The sequence below is a fragment of the Corvus moneduloides genome, chromosome 6 (assembly GCF_009650955.1).
Source record: "Corvus moneduloides isolate bCorMon1 chromosome 6, bCorMon1.pri, whole genome shotgun sequence".
In the NCBI taxonomy this organism is placed as follows: domain Eukaryota; kingdom Metazoa; phylum Chordata; class Aves; order Passeriformes; family Corvidae; genus Corvus; species Corvus moneduloides.
This window is the reverse complement of record NC_045481.1, coordinates 47,795,684-47,816,621: the sequence shown is the minus strand read 5'-3', so window position 1 is coordinate 47,816,621 and position 20,938 is coordinate 47,795,684. Positions and strand designations below refer to the sequence as shown.

At 49.9% G+C, this 20,938-nt stretch overlaps 1 protein-coding gene across 1 annotated transcript; it reads left to right on the top strand.

The window, feature by feature from the left end:
* The first annotated feature begins 126 nt into the window (after positions 1-126).
* On the top strand, positions 127-1,812 carry ASCL2 (achaete-scute family bHLH transcription factor 2). Its single transcript, XM_032113218.1, has 2 exons — positions 127-891; positions 991-1,812. The coding sequence occupies exon 1, from the start codon at positions 356-358 to the stop codon at positions 878-880; it is 525 nt and encodes a 174-aa protein (XP_031969109.1). The 5' UTR covers positions 127-355; the 3' UTR covers positions 881-891; positions 991-1,812.
* The last annotated feature ends 19,126 nt before the right edge of the window (positions 1,813-20,938 follow it).

Genomic DNA, 20,938 nt, shown 5'->3' with positions numbered 1-20,938 from the left:
GGCGGTTGCCGGGGCCGGCGGCGCCACGCGCCGGGCGCGCGCGGGGGCGGGGGCGCGCGCGGGGGAGGGCGCGGGCGGGGGCGCGGCGGCGGCGGGCGCGCGTGGCGCGGCGTGCGCGGCGCGTGCGGCCGGCGGGGGCTCGCGAGCCGCCGCGCGTTGATAAGGGGCCGGCCGGCGGCGGGACCCGCCGCAGAGGCGCGGAGCGGCGGCGGGAGAGCACGGGCATGGGGATCAACTGCCCCGCGCTGCCCACCCCCGCCTCCTTTGTCTCGCTTTAAATTTAGTTTTGGCTTTTTTTTTTTTTTTTTAAGTTTTGGGGTGTGTTTTTTTTTTCCGCCGCCGTGGCCGCCCGGCGATGAACGGCGGGGCTCTGCCGCCGCTACCCCCCGCCGCACCCCGCGGCCGCCGGCGGCCCGCTTCCCCCGAGCTGCTGCGCTGCAAGCGCCGCCTGGCCTTCGCCGCCCTGCCGGGCACCGGGGCGGCGGCGGCAGCCGCCGTGGCCCGTCGGAACGAGCGGGAGCGCAACCGCGTGCGGCTCGTCAACCTGGGCTTCGCCGCCCTCCGCCAGCACGTCCCCCACGGCGCCGCCAGCAAGAAGATGAGCAAGGTGGAGACCCTCCGCTCCGCCGTCGAGTACATCCGCGCCCTGCAGCGGCTCCTCGACGAGCACGACGCCGCCGCCTCTTTCCCCGACGGCCGCGGGCGGGTGGCTGTCGGGGAAGTTGGCGGCGGCGGCGGCGGCTACTCCTCCGCTTCGCCCTCCTTCGCCTCCTCCGCGCCCGGCTCACCGTGCTCCTCCGAGGAGAGCGGCTACGACGCGGCGCTCAGCCCCGAGGAGCGGGAGCTGCTGGACTTCACCAGCTGGCTGGGGAGCTACTGACCCGGCGGGAGGTGAGGGGGCAGCCGGATGGGAGGGGGCGCCGCTTGCCCCCCGGGGCTCGGGGGAGAGGGACACGAACCCACCGGGGCTCTTCTCACGTCTCTCCGCAGCCGCGCTCAGTCCGCAGCACGTCGGCGCCCCCGGTCTCGGCGGCAGCAGCATCCCCCCGAAAGTACTGACCTCCACCCCGGCGGGGCCCCGCTGGCTGCTTTTCTCACCGGGTTCAGCCGTCGTCTTCTGGCTGTGGAAAGTGCAATGGTGTAGCTGATTGCGGGGTCCCGCTCCTTGCGCGGGGCCAGCGGCTCCGCCTGCCCGCTGCGAGCTGCCGACCCACGACGAGGATGCCCGAGCGAACCTGCTTCCCCCCGCCGCTGCTGTCTGGTGTTGCTTTGGACGGGTGGAAAGGAAAAAAAAAAAAAAAGAAATTAAAAACACTTGATGCTTCCTTGTTTCTGGAGGGGGAGGGAATTTTTTATCATGTCAGACTCTATTTTATATGTAACTTGAACTGCCTATAGGGACACTGGTGTATGAAGACTTATTTTTGTACAAGAAACCTTAGAGAAAAGGGATGAGATGGTTCTATTTTTAGCAGGTCCTATCCACTTGTTCTTGAACACTACCAGCTGAAATGTTTTGGGAACATACACAGTATAGATGAAAAGGTGTTTGTTTGGGTTTTTTTAAATTATTCTCTCCAAACACTTCAGTAAAAGACTGTAAAGTTATGTGGTGTTTTAACGTGGTGTCTGAGTTTGCCTGGTGTGAAGGTCCACCTCTCTGAAAACTGAAGTTTTATTAAAAAAAAATGTATTGAAGGCATTTTTGTATGCACTTGCTAGGATTTCTTAAGTTGTACATATGCAGTTTTTAAGAGAGTATCATATTTTATGTAAATTGACTTTATAAATAAAAATATATTTATAAATGGCTTCAGGGCTGTAAGATATGTATGTTTGCCAGAAATGTGCAAGGTTACTTAACTGTTGCCTGGAGGGGTGGGAGAGGGGAGTAATGACCAATACAGCAGAGAGGCAGTTTTCCCTGGACCAGGCTTCACGTGCAGAAGGGGATAAGGAGCAGCATAGCACAATCGCCAGGCTTACTTTTTTTCCCCCATTCAAGTTTTATAAACTCAGCACTTGGAGCAGGTACTGCCGGGGTGATGTGTGGGGAGCTGCAGATGTGTGTAGGAGACAAGGCGGGTTTGGGGCTGGTAACCCCTTTCCTGAACGTGCAGAAGGTGCATTTGCAGGAGGCTGTGTTGCCCCTGCCTGGGATGATGGGAGAGTCATAGGAAGGTTAAGAGGAAGTGGGTATCTGAAGTTTGTTTGTCCTGGCAGCAGGTCTCAGGAGGTAGGTTGGGGTGCCTTTATTCAGGGGAGCAGCACCTCTGAGAACAGTGTTGTCCTTTAAAAACCACACAGACTAACCCACAGTGTCCCACCTTGTGCTACTCTAACTTGGGCTGCATGTACATAGTCTTTATCTAAAGGCAATAAGCAAATGTGAATTGCTCCATGGAAACTGTAGTCAGATATTAATAAGCTCTGTCCATTACTTTTGGGCTCATGCTGCAGACCTGCTTCAAGGGAGGTGAGCCAGAGGTAAAAACTGTGTCTTTAAGGTAAGACTGCTGTGAAACAAAACACAGGGCTGATGGCACAAAAAAAGTATGGCAGAGACTGTTAATTCCCTTAAAGACCTCTGGTGAATGTTAGGAGTTGAATGGATTAAAATGGGCTGGCCTGTGGAATATGCTGAATGAACACAAAGCAGAAATGGTTATTAAAATTGACCTACTTTAGAGGGACTGTGTGTATAGTCTCTGCTGCTTTAGTACTGGGAAGGTAAAATTTTTCAGGAGTGTCACTTAGCAATTCCAGATTCAGTAATTGCAGTGGATGCTCTGTCATCTGGATCTGTAAGAGTATCCCACATACATGATTCCATTTGGAGAGGAAAAAAAAAATCCCCAAAACAAGCCATGGGAAAATGAAGGCCCTTAACAGGAAGCAGTATTTAGGAGCCTGCAATCGAGAGCATTATTATTATTTTGCTACAAGTTCAGTCCCTAATCAAAGTTGCTGTAATAAACACTCCCTTTGAAAGGCACAGGGAATTCAAATTAGTAAATGTCTTGCAAAGGTTTTACCCTTTATGGCTCTTGAACAGTCCCCCAGGTAGGAGCCAGAGCTGTGAGCTGACCTGGGTGTTAAGTGATCGGCTGTGCTTGGCAGCAGCAGGAAGGGCTGGTGGAGAGGGGCGAGTAATGTGGTACCTTTCCCCAGAGAGGGTTTAAAGGCTTCATCCTCACAGATGACCTCCAAAAATTTAGCCAGACATAAACTCATAGAGATACACATATTTATTCTCAGCCTAAACCAACATCACGTCATCTTTTCCAAGCGGTTTAGAAATCGGGACTGCTGCATTGGTCTGCACAAGTGTCCCATTATGGCAGAATGCATTTGTTTAAAGCATGTTACCACTGCTTGGCAGGGTGTTTGTTTTCCTTCCTTAGGTGCACTGATCATTTCAGTATTTCCAAAAGCAATTTTTGGCTCTTAGTCAAGTAACTCCCAGCATTGTTACCGCATTCATCTGATCACCCAAGATACTGTTGCAGCAACTTTGAAGCAGTATCAACTGTAACTGTATTGGCAAGAAATCAGCTGTAAGCAGTTTTCACTTAAGCAATATTAATATTAGGGGGAAAAAAAGGAGCTTAGTCAGCATCACAAGTTACCTTAATGCTGTCAGTCAGAGTTTCAGTCGAAACTAGAGGGAAATCAAGAACGTACAATTTACTTTAAAAAACCCCACAGTGGTCACGAGTCTTCCAAACAGTTGAGGGAGAAGAAGGTGCAGGGAAAAGGATGTATGTGTGTTTTAGAAATACAGGATGAACAGAGGGACTCCTTTGTCTGACCGTGGCCATGGCAGATCTGAAGAGAGCTCTGCTACACTAGAGAGAAGGGTACTGAATCATTGCACCCTTTAAAGAAAGCATTAGGGAGGATGCAAGATAGGTTCTTTGGCAGTTGCAGTGGGTACCTTTAGCCAGCCAAGCTCACTCATCTTCAGCACCACCTGAAGACTGCTTGGAGCCTGTTGAGAAGGCTTCTGACCCTAAAAACTCAGACCCAGAACTCTGCTCCGTTTATGCAAAATAGTGCCAGTTCAAAGACTTGATGAAAGCCCTCTGACCGTGAGAGTCACCTGTCAGCAGCAAGAGTAACAGCAGACCTGTCTTCTCAGCCAGGTACTTCCCCTGCCTGCACGAGCCAGCTACACTTGATGATGAGACCCTCAGTGTTTGGGTTAGCTGCCATCAACCACGAGCTGCCATGAGGGGTTCCAGGAAGTCTGGGTGCCTGCCTAAGCTGCTACACGGAACACTTGTGGCCGGAATGGGGAACGCCTCTGATGAGAACATCATTACTCTTTAGATGTACAACTAGAAACTCAGTGCCTAAAATGGAAACCCCAGCTCCCAGCAAGACACAAACCCAGCCCTAAGGTACAGGGCTGCAGGAGAGTCTGATAGATTCAGGAAGAAGAAAATAAGCTAAGGAATTCTGAGAACTAAGAAAAAAACAAAAGGCTGAGGACGCCAGGGGGGCACACACTTGTCAATGTGCAGATAAAAGCACACTTCTGTAAACATCTCACGTCTCCATCCATCGATGTTTGCCCATTTTCCCGAGCAGCATTTCACAGGTCACAGAAATGTCTAATGACACATTAATGTCTAATGAAGAAGAAACAAGTTGCAGGTTGGTGTCAGGATTAGCTGCCCCCATCCCCAGGCTGAAAAACCCTTCAATTTTCAACCATGGTCCCCTCCTTGGCATTTTTTTGTTGCTCGGACTGAAGCTTTTCTTGTTACCCAAAGCACTTAAAGCCCAGCACAGGGTAAAAATAGTTCCATGCATTATTGCCCAGTAGTGTTTAAATGATGATGTTGTCCCTCATGGGCAACCTCAGTTTCAGTTCCATGGCTACGCTCCTTCCAAATTTCTTCACATACTACTAAAAATAATGTTGAAGGAAAGGCCTATGCAGCCTGCTTGAAGGCTTGTACAGCCCAAGAAGACCTAGGCAGCAGGCAGGAGGATGCCCTGCAGCATCTCCATGGCAGAATGGCATTTCTGGTCCTCCTTGCAGGGAGAGTGGCTTCAGCAGAGCCCCAGCACCACAGGGGACTTCAGGAGAGAACATTAGGAGATAAGAGTCCAGAGGGAAAGGGCTTCCTCCTATTCCTACCACCACAAGATACCACCAGCAAATACCCTTTTCACCACAGATCATCGTGCAGAAAATAGCCCACGGTTGGTTTCAATGTAAAACAACTCACATTTACATTAACACCTCATAAAGATCTTGTTACGGACAGCAGGCAGCGAGGCGACCTCCTGCGTATCAGCTTGTTGCTGCCTCCCCTCCCATCCGTGAGGAGCAGCCGCCAAGAAAATATTTGTCCTGCCAGCCTTTGGTTTGCCTACCAAGGCTTTTCGGCTGCCACGGCTTGTGGGCAGACGGCTGTGTGCCGGGACTAGTCCCGAGGTCATTCCACTCTTTTCATGCAGGTCACAGAATAGATGGCTAACAGCAACAATTTTCAGTCATTTCTTATCTGGATTGGCTGTGGGCCAGGAGTCTGGGAGGGGGCGGAATTAGGAGTGAAAGGCAGCCCCTTGCACAGCTGACAGCAGGCAGAGCTGGCCTGGCTTTGCCCAGCTTGGGCATTGGCCAACGAGGGTTCGATTTGCTTCCCAGAAACTGCCATCAACAAAGCACTAGCCAAAGGCATACCTGGGAATAAGGGGACTAACACTATTAAAGCAGCACCAGGTGTAATCACAAGTTAATGTCGCACCCCAAGGAGGCTATTGGGCAGTGTAACAAGTGGCCTAGAATTCTGGGGACACCATCAACGCCCAGCTCCTTTGGAGCTTTGTGCACACTCTGGCACACAGGAGCTCTGCCAGGTGCTTTCAGAGCACCCCTGGCACTCACTGCAGGTCTTCTCAAGCCAGTCCCTGGGGCTTGCTCTTTGAAGAAGTGAGTGGATGCTCCCGTGGCTGACTCCGAGAACACTGAGGGGTTTTACACTTACAGATTCTCACTCTTTTTATTATATCTGAGTATATTATATTCTTCCACCCATTATTTTCCCATAATAAAGGTCTACTCAGAATAATGGTAAAGCTAGTACAAAAAAGAGAGAGGTGGCATGGTAAGGCACTTCCCAGTAGGAGAGGCTGATTTGCACCTCTGCTGTCACCATCTTCAAGAAGGGAAATTTGAACGAGAACATCAGCATCCTTAGCTTAGGGAAAGTGTTGCAAAAACATCAGAGACTGAGATTTCTGCTGTAAATTAAATTGAAAGTCTCTCTTGTTCTTGAGAGCCTACAATCAGATGGAGATCATGTTCAGATCAGGATGACTAAACCGTCATTTTCTGCAGATCACTGCCTGCCTCCTTACTCCTTCTGTCACCTCTCTTTTGTCCCCGGGCACAACAAGGTGGCAAAAGAATAAATGAAGTAGCACCCACAAGTCCTATCATGTCTGTTCTACAGGTGAGGCAGGAGAGAGATCCTCAGAGGAACCCCAGCCAGATGGTAGGCTCCAACACCAGCATCCACACATGGTGAGCAGGAAAAACCCAAGACTAGACAGACATTTGTAATCTGCCAAAGCCGTCAGCATTGTTGTACAAGAGAGGAGAAATAAACAGTCACATAGAGAAACATAGAAATGGAAAGGAGAAGCAAGGGTAAGAAAGTGGTCAGCAGTGGAGAGCATAGTGCATTAAATCAGAGCAAGAAGCACAGAGAAATGATTTCAAGTATTGGTCTGTGACACCCTTCACTCCCCTTCCATTAATGCTTTTGTTTATGGGTAGATGTTAATAACAGCAGAAGCATAAACATCAGAAAAGAAGAAACTTGTGGTAAGGCAATCGTTTGGCTGCAGGGACCCAGGGCAGTGCTTCAGGCTTTGACCTGCGAGCATCCACTTTGCTGCTGGAGAAGCCTCAGTTCTCTCCTTTCATCTCCTGGCCTCAGCCCCAGCACTTAAAGCCTGCAGTGCAACAGTTATCCAGTCACCAGATCCAGTAAATCGTGCTTGCTTTTTAAGTTGTTTGGTTTTGGCTTTTTTCTTTTCTTAAGGGAAAAAAAAACCAACAAAGCGGCATGATAGCCCCAAGGGGAATTTTCTGTTAAAGTCACTGCCAAAAGAATGACCAATTTGTAAGTGAAATGTTGACACTCTAATAACACAGCAAATATCTTTCCCTTGAATGAAGCACTTCAAGATTTTTTTTTGTGGAAAAGATGAATTTTGTCAGGATGTTAAATACTAGTAGGAAGTGTTGCAATACTATAACACATTTTCCCTTTCACTCTGTTTCCCAGATACAATTCCTTCAAGGCTCCACAAAGGAGCCACAGTCACTTTAGCAGAACCAGCCACAGAAAAAGCAGGTGAAACCCACTGGGTAAATAAAAGCCTAGCTTAGAAGTATTAGTAAATACCATCATCCCCTTGCCAGCAGAGTACCTACAAAGCCCTCTGCACAGGCTGCTAACTCCGGTTTTCCTGGCCCCAGCCTGCTTTCACCATGGGCTTGTTTTTATCAAAGGGAAGCCAGCTGGTGACAGTGGAAGCAACTGGTCCCCTCAGTGAAACACCTGCACCTGATTCAGTGCCAAGGGTGCTTCTGTGTCTCCTTCTCCTCGCCCAGGAGACACCTGAGCAAGCTGGGCAATGGAGAGGGTGAATGCGCTTCAAGCAGCTTGAAGTTTGCAGTGCACGCTGTATTTGGGCCTGATTTGAACAGAGGCAAGGATGGGGACCAGGTCTGGGTGCACCCTGGCACAGCTCTGCACCGTCTCCTCGCCTGATTCCCCCAAACCCTCTCTCCAGCAGGCCCCAGGACTGTCCCACAGGCTGCATCCCTGCATACTGCATGGACCTGGAGTGCTGCGGAGGTAGTTTATACCCTTTGGTCTTTGGTCTTGCTAGAGGACAGTCAGTAAAGGGAGCTGGGAGCAGAGAAGCTTTTGAAGTGGGGAGACCACAAAGCTCATTTAGGATGCATACACCACCAAAAAAACCCCAGCCACCAGACAGTAATAACTTCAAAACAATGCTGACTGGAGTTGAAAACAGTGATGTACTGGCAGAAAAACTAGTGCTTAAGCCAAGTTCAGACGTGGTGTAAGCTGAATTTGACTGTTTATGATGCTGAGGAGAGCTAATGGTTGCCGGCAGGCAAGTCTTGCTGTTGAAGAGAAACACAGAACTTGTTAAAGGGACCTCTGGGCACTCTTTCAGGCCTAGCAGAAGTCATAACCAACCCACTCTGTGCAGTAAAACCTGCTGGAGAAAGCAAGCGCAGTGTCATGTTCCTTGGTGGGATATTGGACACAGGCTGCATTTAGTGTTCACACTGCAGAAATCATGCAGGGAAAGGAGCAGAAAGCTGGAGAGGGCACAGAGGAAGAGGGCTCCTGGGGACACAGACTGGGGCAGGAGGCCCCACAGGCTGCCTGCAAGATGTTTTCTTCTGCTGTGTTTGAGGGGACATGATTTGGGACCATTCTTTGCGAGTAAACTGAACAGCCACCCACATTGTGCTGCTGCCTTCCCATCCCAGCTTCTCCCCACTGTCAGCCCTGACTCCGTAAAGTGGCATTCTCACCACGTGGTGCACCACTGCATTATTGCATCCTGGTACTGGATAGAATATCCAGGATTTGCAGCTGCTGCCTTCAGCCACTGCAGCAATCTGAACAGCTGTACAGCCCTTCTCTAGCAAATTGTTATCAACCAGAGGAGTTAAGTCTAAAGTGAAGTTCCTGTGTTAATTTATTTGTGCCCATTTAGATTTGTCATGTTCTATTATAATAAGAGAAGTGAGTTGAAAGTTCTGTTGTGGAGTTAAAATAATTCCCTTGAAGCAATGCTTGCTAAGCAAGTAACATATTTCCAGTAAGTTCTGAGCTGAGCATTACAGAAGACATTACTTTGCCAGCACTGAAGAAGTCATTTATTGAAAATAAATTAAGAGGAGAAATTTTTTCTGGTTTCTTTCCCCTGATAATTTATTGTGTGAATTGAGATTTTTTTTTTTCCATATAGGTTTGGTTTGGTTTTTTTTAGTAAAAAAGTAGATGCAGTGAATAAGAAGGAGTCTAGAAGTGGAGCATTTGCATTAGAAAATGATCCATTCTGGGGGTTGTTGAATGCAATGATTTTTCATTCCAAAATGTTGAATGAATTTTATTGAGATTGCCAAAGCTCTTAGTGGTTAACATGTACAGCAGACAGTTTGCTGAAGAAAAGACTTCACTCTGGGCCAACTTAGGTTAAAATTTCATTTTACTGGAAATTTTGAGGTACCTCTGAACTATAGATATATTAAAGTACAGTGATGACATTTGAGCTACCAGAAAAATTCTGGGCTCTGTTTCTTCCTTAACGAAGTAATAGAAAGTGTGCATGAGAAAAAGTCAGGTGGTCAGCTGGAAAACAGCAGGTTGGAAAAAACAGAGGTGCAGATGTGTGTGACAGCTTGTCCCCAAACTCCTCCAGCCTTTATTTTCAAAATATGCCCCTAAAACATCTCAGAGGGCAGGATCTGTGTGGCATTAACAACCTGAGTGCTCTCTGCCCGAGATTCAGCCCTGCTGTAGGATTTGCAGCATACAGCTCGGGGACCTGCTGAGACACAGACGTCATGGTTTATGTGTCGGGAGGGGTTCTCCTCACAGGGTCCTCCCCATGCCCATTTTTCTCCAGTGCCTTTGGTCTGCCCCTCCCCATCTTTACTTAAAATTGACTTTGCATCAGACATTACCCCACTTTCTTTCTCAGTGCTTTCACCGTGGGAGAAAGCTGCAAGTGGGAAGTGGAGCACGGGGAGCAAAGGAAAAAAAGAAAATGGAAAATATGGAAGAAAGTGAGAGGCTGAGGAGGGAGGGGAGGAGCAGGGAGGAAGGGCTTGAAAGGGCTGGTGAGAAACAGGGGCAGGCTGGCCCCCGGCTGCCACACATTGTGCTTGGCTCTATCCATCTAAATAAAGGGACCATCCTGACTTGTGTCCCAGCTGGGAGAGTTTTGTTGCCTTTTGGGTTTTGGTGTCGTCCCCTCCCCCTGTTTTGCCCCCCCTCCTCTCTTCCCTCCCCTCCCCGCTTTCATCCAGACTGCATCAAAGTGCCCCCGTGGCTCCGGCTCCTCGGGCGTTTCCACCCCCTCCCTGGAGGCACAATGTCCCCCTTTGTGGCCACCACCCAGATGACCTTTTCCACCTTCTTATCCCCATTTATCCCTGCGCCCCCGGGTACATAAACCCCGAGGCGAGGGGTGGGTAGAAGCTGGGAGGGGGAGTGCTGGCCCTGGGGCAGGTGCTTCCTTTTGCAGCCCCACTAGCCCCAGCGAGGCAGGGATATATAACAGGAATCAAGACCTCCAGGAGAAGGAAAGCACCTGTGCCCTGAAGTTTTTACAGTGGACATTTTCTTTTAGAAAACCATGAGCAGCTCTCTGCTATGAATGCCGTATTTTCCAGTGCCCCCAGCCCGGCACATCTTCCTGAGCAATCATAAATGCACTGAGGCTCGATACAGTGCTCCAGCTATAAAATCCCAGTAAAAGCCTTTATTCTGCATGTCTGATCCTTTCAGGCCTTGACACTCAGGCAGATGTGCCTGTGCCGAGTTCTGCTCCAGCTGTGCACACTGGAGGAACTCAGATGGACACATGAACACCCCCTATTCCCCGGGGCAGGCAGGGATATCAGAGTGGGCTCAGGTGGCTCACCCTGACTGAGAATCTGGCTTGTGTTACTTCACCAGCTTTATTTGTAAAGGGAGAGCTCAGATCCACGCAGTGCCCCAGGTTGTCCGAAATGGAGAACTCTCCATCCTAAAGCCCTAGTCTCCATGTGTTTCAGATCCTATTTTGGCTGCCCAAGGTGATACAGTCAGATCCTAAATTAGTCCCTTATAATCTAAATTGAATTTAGACCCAGAAAATCCCCAGCTTTCAGATGTTTCTGGTTACACAATAACTCTGGCTCTTCTTCTCAGAGGAGTGAAATGGCAGGATTTTGAAATTCCTTGTTGGTTCATGTTTGCATATAAATGCTGATTTTATCTTTTCTGTACACAAAGTGAACACAAAGCTGTTTTACAATAATGTTGCCGTTGAAACATGCACCAAGGATGGCAAAACAACTTAAAGATGTTTCCAGACCCAAGGACCATGCCTCCCTTCACACAAAGAAGCCGCCCACTCCGAGATGCCCAGCACACCCTCATCCCTGTTTATGCAGATCAACAGGCAGGTTTCATTAGGCAGCAGTAAGATCCCGAAGTAAAAGTTGGGTGGAGATGACAAAGGATGTGTATTCACACAGGCTACCTAAGCACAGGTTCCTGATGGGAGCTGAATTTTTCGGTAGATCCCCAAGAGCTGTGGACCCTACTGAAAGTGCCCAGAATCGCTGCAACTGAGAAATGATGGCTCTTTCTTTAACTGGGATTTACATCTCTTGGAATGCTGGTCAACACAGGGAACGTAATTCAGATTAAACCAAATATTTAAAGTAGTGTAGTTGTCAGTGATAAACTCTCTGGGGGGAAACTCTTATGCTGAGAGGTGCTCTTTGTGAAAGAACTAAATGCAGTCATGGCCAGCAGCAGAGAAAGGAAGATGTGTTGCTGGGAGGAGATAGCTGTCAGAGAGTAAATTAATTCAGCATAATCCTGGATTTGCAGAGCTCTGCTGGAGGATCAGAGGTGGCCATACTTAAAAAAACGACCCTGTCCACAAGCGTGACAGCCTTAGTTATGGAGAGAATAATGTACAATCGAATAAAACCACATTTTCTGACGATTTCTTCTTATTTGTTGGTGCATATTGAAGAAAGTTTGTTTGAAAGTCAACAGCCTCGGGTGAAAGAGTCACTCTTGGATATAATGGGAAAGGATAAAAATCCAGCTCAAATATCTCCCCTTCGGCCATCTAGGAGTGTGGTGTCTACTTTAAGTTAGTCATTTGACTACTCATCTACTTTAGCAGCCCACGAAGACAGAGGCATTTTCTGAGAGCAATTCATTCTGCTGGCTGTAGGATGACTGTTTGACATGAGATTAGCCGCCCCTGGCTGATGCCTGGCCCTCCCTACATCCATAGGTGGGTCTGTGGTGAGGAGATGCGTCAGTCGGAACTTTAGGTGGTCATGGGTAGAGGAGTTGCCTCTTGCCCTATATACCTGGGTGCTCATGGAGGCTGAAGCACTTCCTCCCATCCCAGAAGTCATCTCTGAAATAACACCTGTTCGCCCCAAAGTTCACTGAAATCCAGGTTGCTGTAGCTTCCAGTGGTGTTTGCATCACATCTGTATCCTCTGAGGCAGTATCAGAAAGACATCCCAGTTCCCTGCTGGTGGTCACCACACCTGATCTACAGCATGAAAGACAGACTGAAAAAAAGCCCATACTGGGTTTATGCACTGGGCATCAACCCTTCGTCTTGAAATGACAGTAAATGCTTCCAACAAAATCTGGGTGATATATTTCTTGTGTCCTAGCAGTCATAAGAGTTTCAAATGTTACACTGCCTTTGACATTGCAAGAGCAAAATTGAAAATGTCACACCAGCTGTTTAAAGGGAAAAAATTAATAAAGTATACTTGCAGGATATTCCTGTTAGAAACCACACTTCCCTTCTTGTTGCTTTGGACAAGAGGTTTAGGAGAAGGACTGGTGTGTGCACATGTTCTCAAGGCACTGACTCCTGTGTTCAAAGCAAGAGGCAGCAGAAGGTGGGATGAAGAAGATAACATAGAAATGTCACCTTGTTTAGTAACATGAGTTGTTTGATAGTTATTCCATGTCAGAAGCAATTGCAGTGGGATAAGCAAATCATCGCAAGCCTCCTGGCACAGCTGCCCAAGCCAGGCTCATATGTCTGCAGTGGAAAGCACAAGAAGCTTCTGTAAGGCAACAGGTCCCACTGCAGTGTCAAGCCCTGCTGCCAGTCCCAGCTATCATTTGCAGCCAGGTAGGTAACACTGCTGCAAATTTCATTGCTACAGACAGAGCCTCAGCCTGCCTAGAAATGTGAGCAACATCTTGGGTCAGTATGAAAGCAAGAGTATATTAAATTGTCAGGAATGATAGAAAATGCATATGCCAGTATCTTGTCTCCAAAGGGAGTCACTCGCCCACACAAGCTCCTCATCTGACCTCACTTGGATGGCTTTTACTGCCTTCATTGTTCCTATAAAAATGCCAGAGGCATTTCAGTCCATAAAGAAGACGGAAAATCTATTAATTGCCTTATGGCTGCAAGACAAGCCCACCCCTACCTTGCCCTGAGCCCTCCTCCTTGCCAGAATCCCCAATCCTGACCCCCCACTGAAAGCCACAGGCACTTTGAAAGGCTGGAGAGATCTCTCTGCCTCCGCTCCTGCCCTTTGCTCTGCAGGAGGGCACGTATGTATGACATGGCGAGTGAGGGGGCAGATACACTTCTGTTCCTGGAAAGAAGCCCTACCATGTGTACTTTCTGTAGGTGAACAGATGTGGCCATTCTATGTCTCCCAACCCGTGTTGGTCTGGTGTCACTGCTCCTGTCCTGGCACAGTGTCCCTGTCCCCACAGCTCCACCACCCCACCCCCTCCTCTTTCCCCCCCCTTTCTGCCTTACCTCCAGCCTCTCTGGGCAGTGATTAATGGTGCCCATCAATCAGGCACGGCTGCGATGAATGCGGCAGCAGTTTGCGATTAACCTTGGAGAACCTTGTCCCCCTGTCCCCGGCCATCCCGCTCCAGAGCCCCCCGCTGAGATTATCGGGTGAAATGAGGCGGGATGAGTATGTACCGGGTGGGCCCTGGCGAACAGGTCCCCTGCTCTTTTCATATTGAAATTGAGAGGTCTCAATCTCCTCTTTGAACTTTGTTTGCAGGGGTAAAAAGAAACCCAAACCCCGGAGTTTTCCTTCAATAACGCAGAGGAGAACCAGAATTGGGACAGTCAGGGTTAATGACAACAGCGGTGCCAATGCCAAAAGGAGTTGGTTCGCCTGCCTTCTGGGAGAAGAGGAAGTGTAAAACCATGGGGCAGTTACCCACAGGGGACAGAGTTTCACTTGACCTGCCCCTGTTTTCTCTCCTGTCTGTGTAGCAAACCCTGGCTTTGCTGGTGCTGTACCCGCAGGGGATGGAATATAGTTCTTGCTTTCAAGAAGTGAGGGCAATGATTTCTTGGTTTCTTGTAATGCATTTTAATAGCTTCAACTGGGATTCAAATTGTTCATCCCTGCCACTGGAGGAGGGTGAAAAGGGAAGATGCTCCCATTTCTGCCTGTGCCGAGTGCTTACATTTGGGCTTGTTTGGCTGGACCAGACTGACATCCTTGCAAACACCAGTGTGGCTCGCCCCAGTGCAGCAGGGTGCACCTCGTGCTGAGGTTTGGCACACTGCAGCAGGCTGAGGAGGAAAAGCCGATGACACTGTCTGAACTACACCTGCACTTAACGTGCTGCCACGGTGCGTGTTGATGCTGGGTGGTTTTGATTTGGAGGTGTTCAAGGCCAAAGTCTACACCTCTGGGTGAGAGGGTTTGCTCATGGTGGCGGCTCATTGCTGGGATTGGCATTTCTCAGGCAGGCAATGCTGTCAGCTCGGGGTGAGTATCCCATGGGTCACACACCGGCTGTGACAGCAGGGGAGGAGGTGAAACACTTTCAGTAGAGACAGCTAGAGACCAGTCCAGGAGGGAAGCTCTGGTGAGTGAGGTCATTCTCTAGCAGGTGGGATACATTTCTGCTTTCGCTCTTCCAAAAGTCCTTAGTGCTCCCTCATTTGCTTATAATCACCAAGAGGCTTTGTTGGTAAGAAATAAAGCTGCACGTGCTCCCATTTAGAGGCCCATGGGGCCCTTTTTACTCTTGTCCCTTGCAGATAAGGATGCAAATTAACAAACGAACTTCAATTAATAGCCAAATCTCTTTGAAGTAACAGCCTCATAATCAGGCATTTCTGAACAGGGTTTTACCCAATATTTGTCTCTTATTTGAATGGACATAATGAGCATTTTGAACTCTGTTGTTCGTGCATTTATGTACTTGCAGTCCTGCGTGCATGCAAATGTTTGTGTGTCCAGCCAGTGTTTTCAAGCTGAGGAGGAAGAAACCCTGCTTTGGTCATGGATTGGGGGCAAGCTACTTGGGTTGCATCAGTTCAGGGGCTGACCTCCAGCATTAGCCTGTTTCATGCTGTTTCTCCAGCCATCCCATCTCTCCTCACCCCAGATTGTGGGTGCTTGAAGGGTGCCACAGGGCTGCCCCTTGCAGGACAGCTCTGGTGGGGAGTGGACGGACTGGCTGCCCAGGAGCCTGACAAAGCAAGGCTGAGCTTCACCACAGCACTCGGGGAGGTGGGGCAACGCAGAGAGGGCACATGACTATTAAGATCTCCCTTCAAATGTTATTAAATAATGTTTTGCTGCTGCAGCACAACAGGTGTGGAGGCACAGGCAGGTAAACACAGCCCAGAGCAGGGCAGCCTGCCAAGTCTGTTTCCTTACATAAATCTCTCCACTTCAAGGTATGCAATTAATCCCGGCTCCAGCCTCCGTTTACCACAGACCTTCTTTGTACACATGATGTATTAATCACCAGAAAGGACTTTTGCACCTCTGCTATCGTTCTTGCTTTGTAGGCGGCTGCAGAGAACTTTGAGAACCTGCAGAGACCAAAGGACATCGGGGCACAGGCAGGTTGGTGATGGCACCTCACACCAGCCAGCCAGAGGACGTGTGTGGGTACACACACGTGTGGGGTGTGTACATCTGCCATACTATGCTGTGCTGCCACTCATTTGATGCTGATTTTGCCAGCAGATCCCCTGCTCCACTCTCCCTGGATACAACGGACGTTAATCAGTAACAGCTCCCCACCCTGAGTTTTACAGGGCTGACTACACGGAGTGCTCATTAAAAAGCCAGGAGGGCAGCAGATCCCCATCAGGAAGCCTGATCCTGCAAGAGCCTGCTTGTAGTTCTTCATCCCTGGTGTGCATAGGTGGGAGCAGCTTTATCTCCTGCATCTCAACGGAGGGAGAGGGCATGGCTGGCCCACGGTGGAGCCTGCCCACACCAGGCTGCCACAGCACCCCTGTCCTGGCCACGTTTTGGCAAGCCCAAACCCTTTGTGCTGCCCAGGTTGAGTTCTGCTGGAACATGACCCTGCAGCCACCAGTGTCCAGCTTGGACCAAGAGCCCAGTGAGGCCAGGCAGCTCAGATGTCGAGAGCCCTCAGTTTTCACTTTTACTCCCCATTTTGCCCTCCATGATGTAGGCTGTGTGTGTTTTACATCCATTTCAGAACCGGCAGCAACAAGAGCCCTGAAAGTACACACTCACACCGATCCAGGTACCAGCTCTGATGGCCTCTCTGGTCCACTCTTCCCCAGAATCCCTGCAGCAGAGCAGGGGATTTCTTGGAGGCACAAAGCAGATGGCGGCAGATTGAAGCCATGCAGGAGACACTCAAGTGCCAGCCTTGCTCGTCTGTTTGTCCTGCCATCCTTTTGGCTGCAGATGCTGTCCAGGCTCCCAGCACAGGCATCCGTCCACTGTTCTCCCCTCCTTTACCTCCTTCCCAATTGCCTTAGGAAGGAGCCTAGGACCTTGAATTTACCTGGCTCGCTGTTGGCAGGTACACCCCTATAAATCTTCACTGAGACAGCAATGGCTGCAGCTTGGATTGGGTTCATTGGGGAGGGATTTGGGGTAAAGCAGAGAGATAGGGCAGCAGATGGCCTGTGTGGTTTAACATGCACCCAGAATGCTCCTGTCTCCAAGGCCTTGTAAAGATTACAGACGCACTTCTTCAAAGCAACAGACACTGGAGTATGGGACAGGCGAATGCCCACCCTGCTCCCACCAGGGCCATGGGAGCCCGTGAGGATGCCTTTCCTCCCCATCTGCCTGGGAGAGATCAAGGGCTGAGCACGATAAGTGGGGTGGGAGGGAGCCATGAGCAAGGCTGGAGCTCATTGCTGGCTTCCAGCTGCCTCAGCTTGGCGGTCAGTGTGGCCAGTGCCATGTCCCTGGCTGGGAATACACATGCATGGGGTGGCTGAGTCACAGAGCTCCTGCTCCAGAGACTTTACCCAAGTGCTGCTCAGCACCCTTCTGAAACCTGGCTGTCACCTAGGGGACACAGGTGGGTACTCAGCATCTATTGCTTGTGGCTCCCCAGCTGCACCTGAAGTTTTTTGGATGTCGGCAGCCAGTGCCTGGTTTATTCTGAAGAGGCTCTGCAGCCCTGCTCCTGATCCTGCTGGGCTCCTTCAGGGCACATTGTCCCTTGTCCCAGGGGGCTGCCAGCTCCTTACTTCAAGCCATGTACTATTTTATGAGCCTGATCACTCAGAACTTTTCCACTCCTTGTTTTCCTTTGGCTGTAATGTTTGTCCCTGGATGTACTCAAGACTCTTCACAGCAAGGTAAAAATAGCTACCGGGCTTCTCTGGCTGCTATTTCTTTGGCTGTAGCCTTACTTTCAGGCGAGAGGCACTCTGCAAGATGCTGGTTCAGAGTTATTTGGTAGGAGCTTGAGCAAAAAAGACACTTTCCCAATTGCGCAGTGAAGACTTGCCTGCCCCAGCCAGAGAGGGCAAGGCATGGTGTGAGGGCAGGGTGCCAACAAAGTAGCCACTCACCCCAAGATAAAGCTGCTGAAGACTGATGTTAATTAAACAGAGAATGTTTTTGTTTCGGCATGTTTATTAATTATTATTATGACTATTTGCAGTTTATATTGCAGGGATGCCTACAGGTCTGAATTAGCAGCCTGGAGTCACTACTGTCCAGAGAGCAAGCATCCAGGTGGGCAGAGGCCAGGCCCTGAAACCTTACCCACAAAAACAGCAGGAGCTTAAGCTAGCTTTTCATCCCAACAAAACTGTGCTTTTCTCCTTGAGGGGCACTGAGCTGCACTGTTTTAAGCAGCCGGGATCAGAAGTGTGTCCTGAGGACCATGCTGGACCACTTCTGCCACGTGGTCACCAGTGGGGAGACCTGCAGAGCTCACAAAGTGGCTGGGAACCAGGTCCAGAAAGGACACTGGGTTGCCACATCACTGTTTTTGTTGCAGTCAGTAACAGAGGTCTCCTCAATGCAATGTTTTCTCCATTCAGGCTATTTTTCATTGTTCTGTGTTGCAGTGTTCACAGACAGGAAGAAGAATGAAAGAAAGAAAGAAGGAAAGAATGAAAGAAAGAGAGAACAAACGGAGGGAAGGAAGGAAGGAAGGAAGGAAGGAAGGAAGGAAGGAAGGAAGGAAGGAAGGAAGGAAGGAAGGAAGGAAGGAAGGAAGGAAGGAAGGAAGGAAGGAAGGAAGGAAGGAAGGAAGGAAGGAAGGAAGGAAGGAAGGAAGGAAGGAAGGAAGGAAGGAAGGAAGGAAGGAAGGAAGGAAGGAAGGAAGGAAGGAAGGAAGGAAGGAAGGAAGGAAGGAAGGAAGGAAGGAAGGAAGGAAGGAAGGAAGGAAGGAAGGAAGGAAGGAAGGAAGGAAGGAAGGAAGGAAGGAAGGAAGGAAGGAAGGAAGGAAGGAAGGAAGGAAGGAAGGAAGGAAGGAAGGAAGGAAGGAAGGAAGGAAGGAAGGAAGGAAGGAAGGAAGGAAGGAAGGAAGGAAGGAAGGAAGGAAGGAAGGAAGGAAGGAAGGAAGGAAGGAAGGAAGGAAGGAAGGAAGGAAGGGAGGAAGGGAGGAAGGGAAAAAGAAAGAAAGAAAGAGAAAAAGAAAGAAAGAAAGAAAGAGAAAAAGAAAGAAAGAAAGAAAGAGAAAAAGAAAGAAAGAAGAAGAGAAAGAAAGAAAGAAAGAAAGAAAGAAGCAAGCATGATCTTCTAGGCCCTGAAATCTTTGCACAGTCCAGGAGACAGTTCTCTCCTACCAAGGGATCCTTTTCTCTTTCCAAACAGGGCCAAGACAGGAGTAGAAAGTGAGAATGGTTGTGAGGGCATCACAGCAGTGTGAGGATGGTCCTCTGCAGCACCCCATCACCCCTGGTTCCCACACAGGACCGAGTGCCAGGGAGTACTCACAGGTGAGCAAGTGGTGATGTGGGTCCCTTGCAGGGTAGGAGGCAGCAAGGGGAGCCCCACAGCCTGTGGCTTGTAGCCCTGGGCAGTGACAGCAGGTGATGGCTCCTGCAGTCTCTGGGGGTTGAATAGCAATCCCAGAGCTTGGGAAGTGGCAGAGGCCAAAGCTCCTGCTGCTCTCTAACTTCCTGGGCATCACTGATTAAAGAAGGGCTGTTTCTTCCAGCTGCCATCCATCACTGCTGCAGAGGAAGGCAAGTCCATGTCTGGGACCCTTGAGCAGTGATGGAGAACTAAAGCTCCTGCCTTTCTGACCACCTCGTCACATGTCTCACAGCTTCCCAATGGGCTGCCACTACTTGAAAGGCAGACCGCAGTCTTTGTGGTGTGCTCAGGACAGCGGGGGGGAAACAGAGAGCGATGGCCACAGCACTGGGGCTGTGCAGGCACCTGCAAGCCCTGCTGCCTTTGCCCTCCCTGGGGGGCTGCCTGGACGCTTGCCACCTTCCCCCTCTCTCCCAGGGCAAGCCCTCCTGCCCCAGGACCTCTCTGTTCCACAGGGTCTCTCCACCCGCTTCACCTGACTCTTTAAAGGAAAAGGTTACCACCCTGCAGCTTGAGCTGGCAAGCCTTGGGCAGCTGTCTAGTGAGGCTATCTTGAAAAAAAAGCCTGAAAATGGGAATTCTCCTGGGTTTTGACACTTTTTGTTTCTTCTGCAATTAGGAAGGAGAATACATGCTGGTGTCCCTGTGCTCTGGCTTTTGGACAACATCCCTGCAACTGGTGCACTGCTGAGGATGGAATGGATGCTGCATGTAATGTTATCTGGTATCTCTAGAGGAGGAGGCCAGTCAGGAGCCCCCAGGTTCCCTGGCACAGGGCTGCTGAGCATCTCTGTGCTCATTCATTGCTCATCTCTGCATCCCCATGTGCCCCTGTGAGACAGAGCTGATCCCAGAGAGGGGCACCCACTGAGATCTGAAGCTGGGGACCCCAGTAACGAGCAGAGTAAGAGTATGCCTGTCCTCTCTTTCATTTGCCTCCCTTTGTTGTGCTTATGAAGATTTACTTTTTTCTTTTGAACTCTCCCTCCTCCAGCCCTAAATAAGCTGCCTCATCACCTTGTCCCCCCTCTCCCACCACCTGAGCTTTCCAAGCATGGCTTCCTGAACCACGGCTGGCTCTGGCTCTACACTACCAGCCAGGAGCTTGAGGATCCCTCCTGCTGCCTCCTTTGCACTGCTATCAGGTTCAACCTGTTCAGTTAGTGGTGCCCCAGGCGCTGTGGGTTCCAGCTTTCTCTTTCTGCTTCATTTAATTTGAACACACGCACCTCTCCCTCCCTTCTCCTCCCTGCTCACTTCAAGGCCCCAGGCTCTGCACTGTGAAAGGCACAAGGCAGGGCATCACTTACACACCTGGAATATGTTGCAACAAGCCCAACAGCCTTTTACAAGGAAGTCTTGGGCCCAGACGATGAGTTAGAAAGTCCTTTTGCAAAGCTGCCTTTCTTGGGTAACAAAATGCACAGCTAAAACCCATTCACTGATTTCCAATGCTCCTTGGGGGATTGGTTTTCTGACCTGCTTTCTTCTTTTTTGGAGGGGTTTAACATTGCCCTGTGCACAAATGGAGAGCCAACCAGCCGTGTACACAAACAACATACATGATGAGGAAAGGATTAGCTGAAACTGCTCGCTGGCTTTTATTCCGGTTTCAAAAGGAAGCCGCTTTTGGAACACTTCAGTTGCTTGCCTCATCATGGAGAGCCTTGTAATGGGCACCTCTCTTGCCCCATCCTGACACTGGCATGGAGATGCCTGAAGAAGATGCAGGATGGCAGATCCCATGTTGTGGACATGGTCCCTGTCGCTGTTGCGCTGTTGCACTCTCACACAGGGTATGGAGGAGGCCGGGTCTCATTT

Excerpts from the sequence above, each read along its gene's own strand:
- ASCL2 (XM_032113218.1), top strand. The coding sequence starts at position 356 with ATGAACGGCGGGGCTCTGCCGCCGCTACCCCCCGCCGCACCCCGCGGC.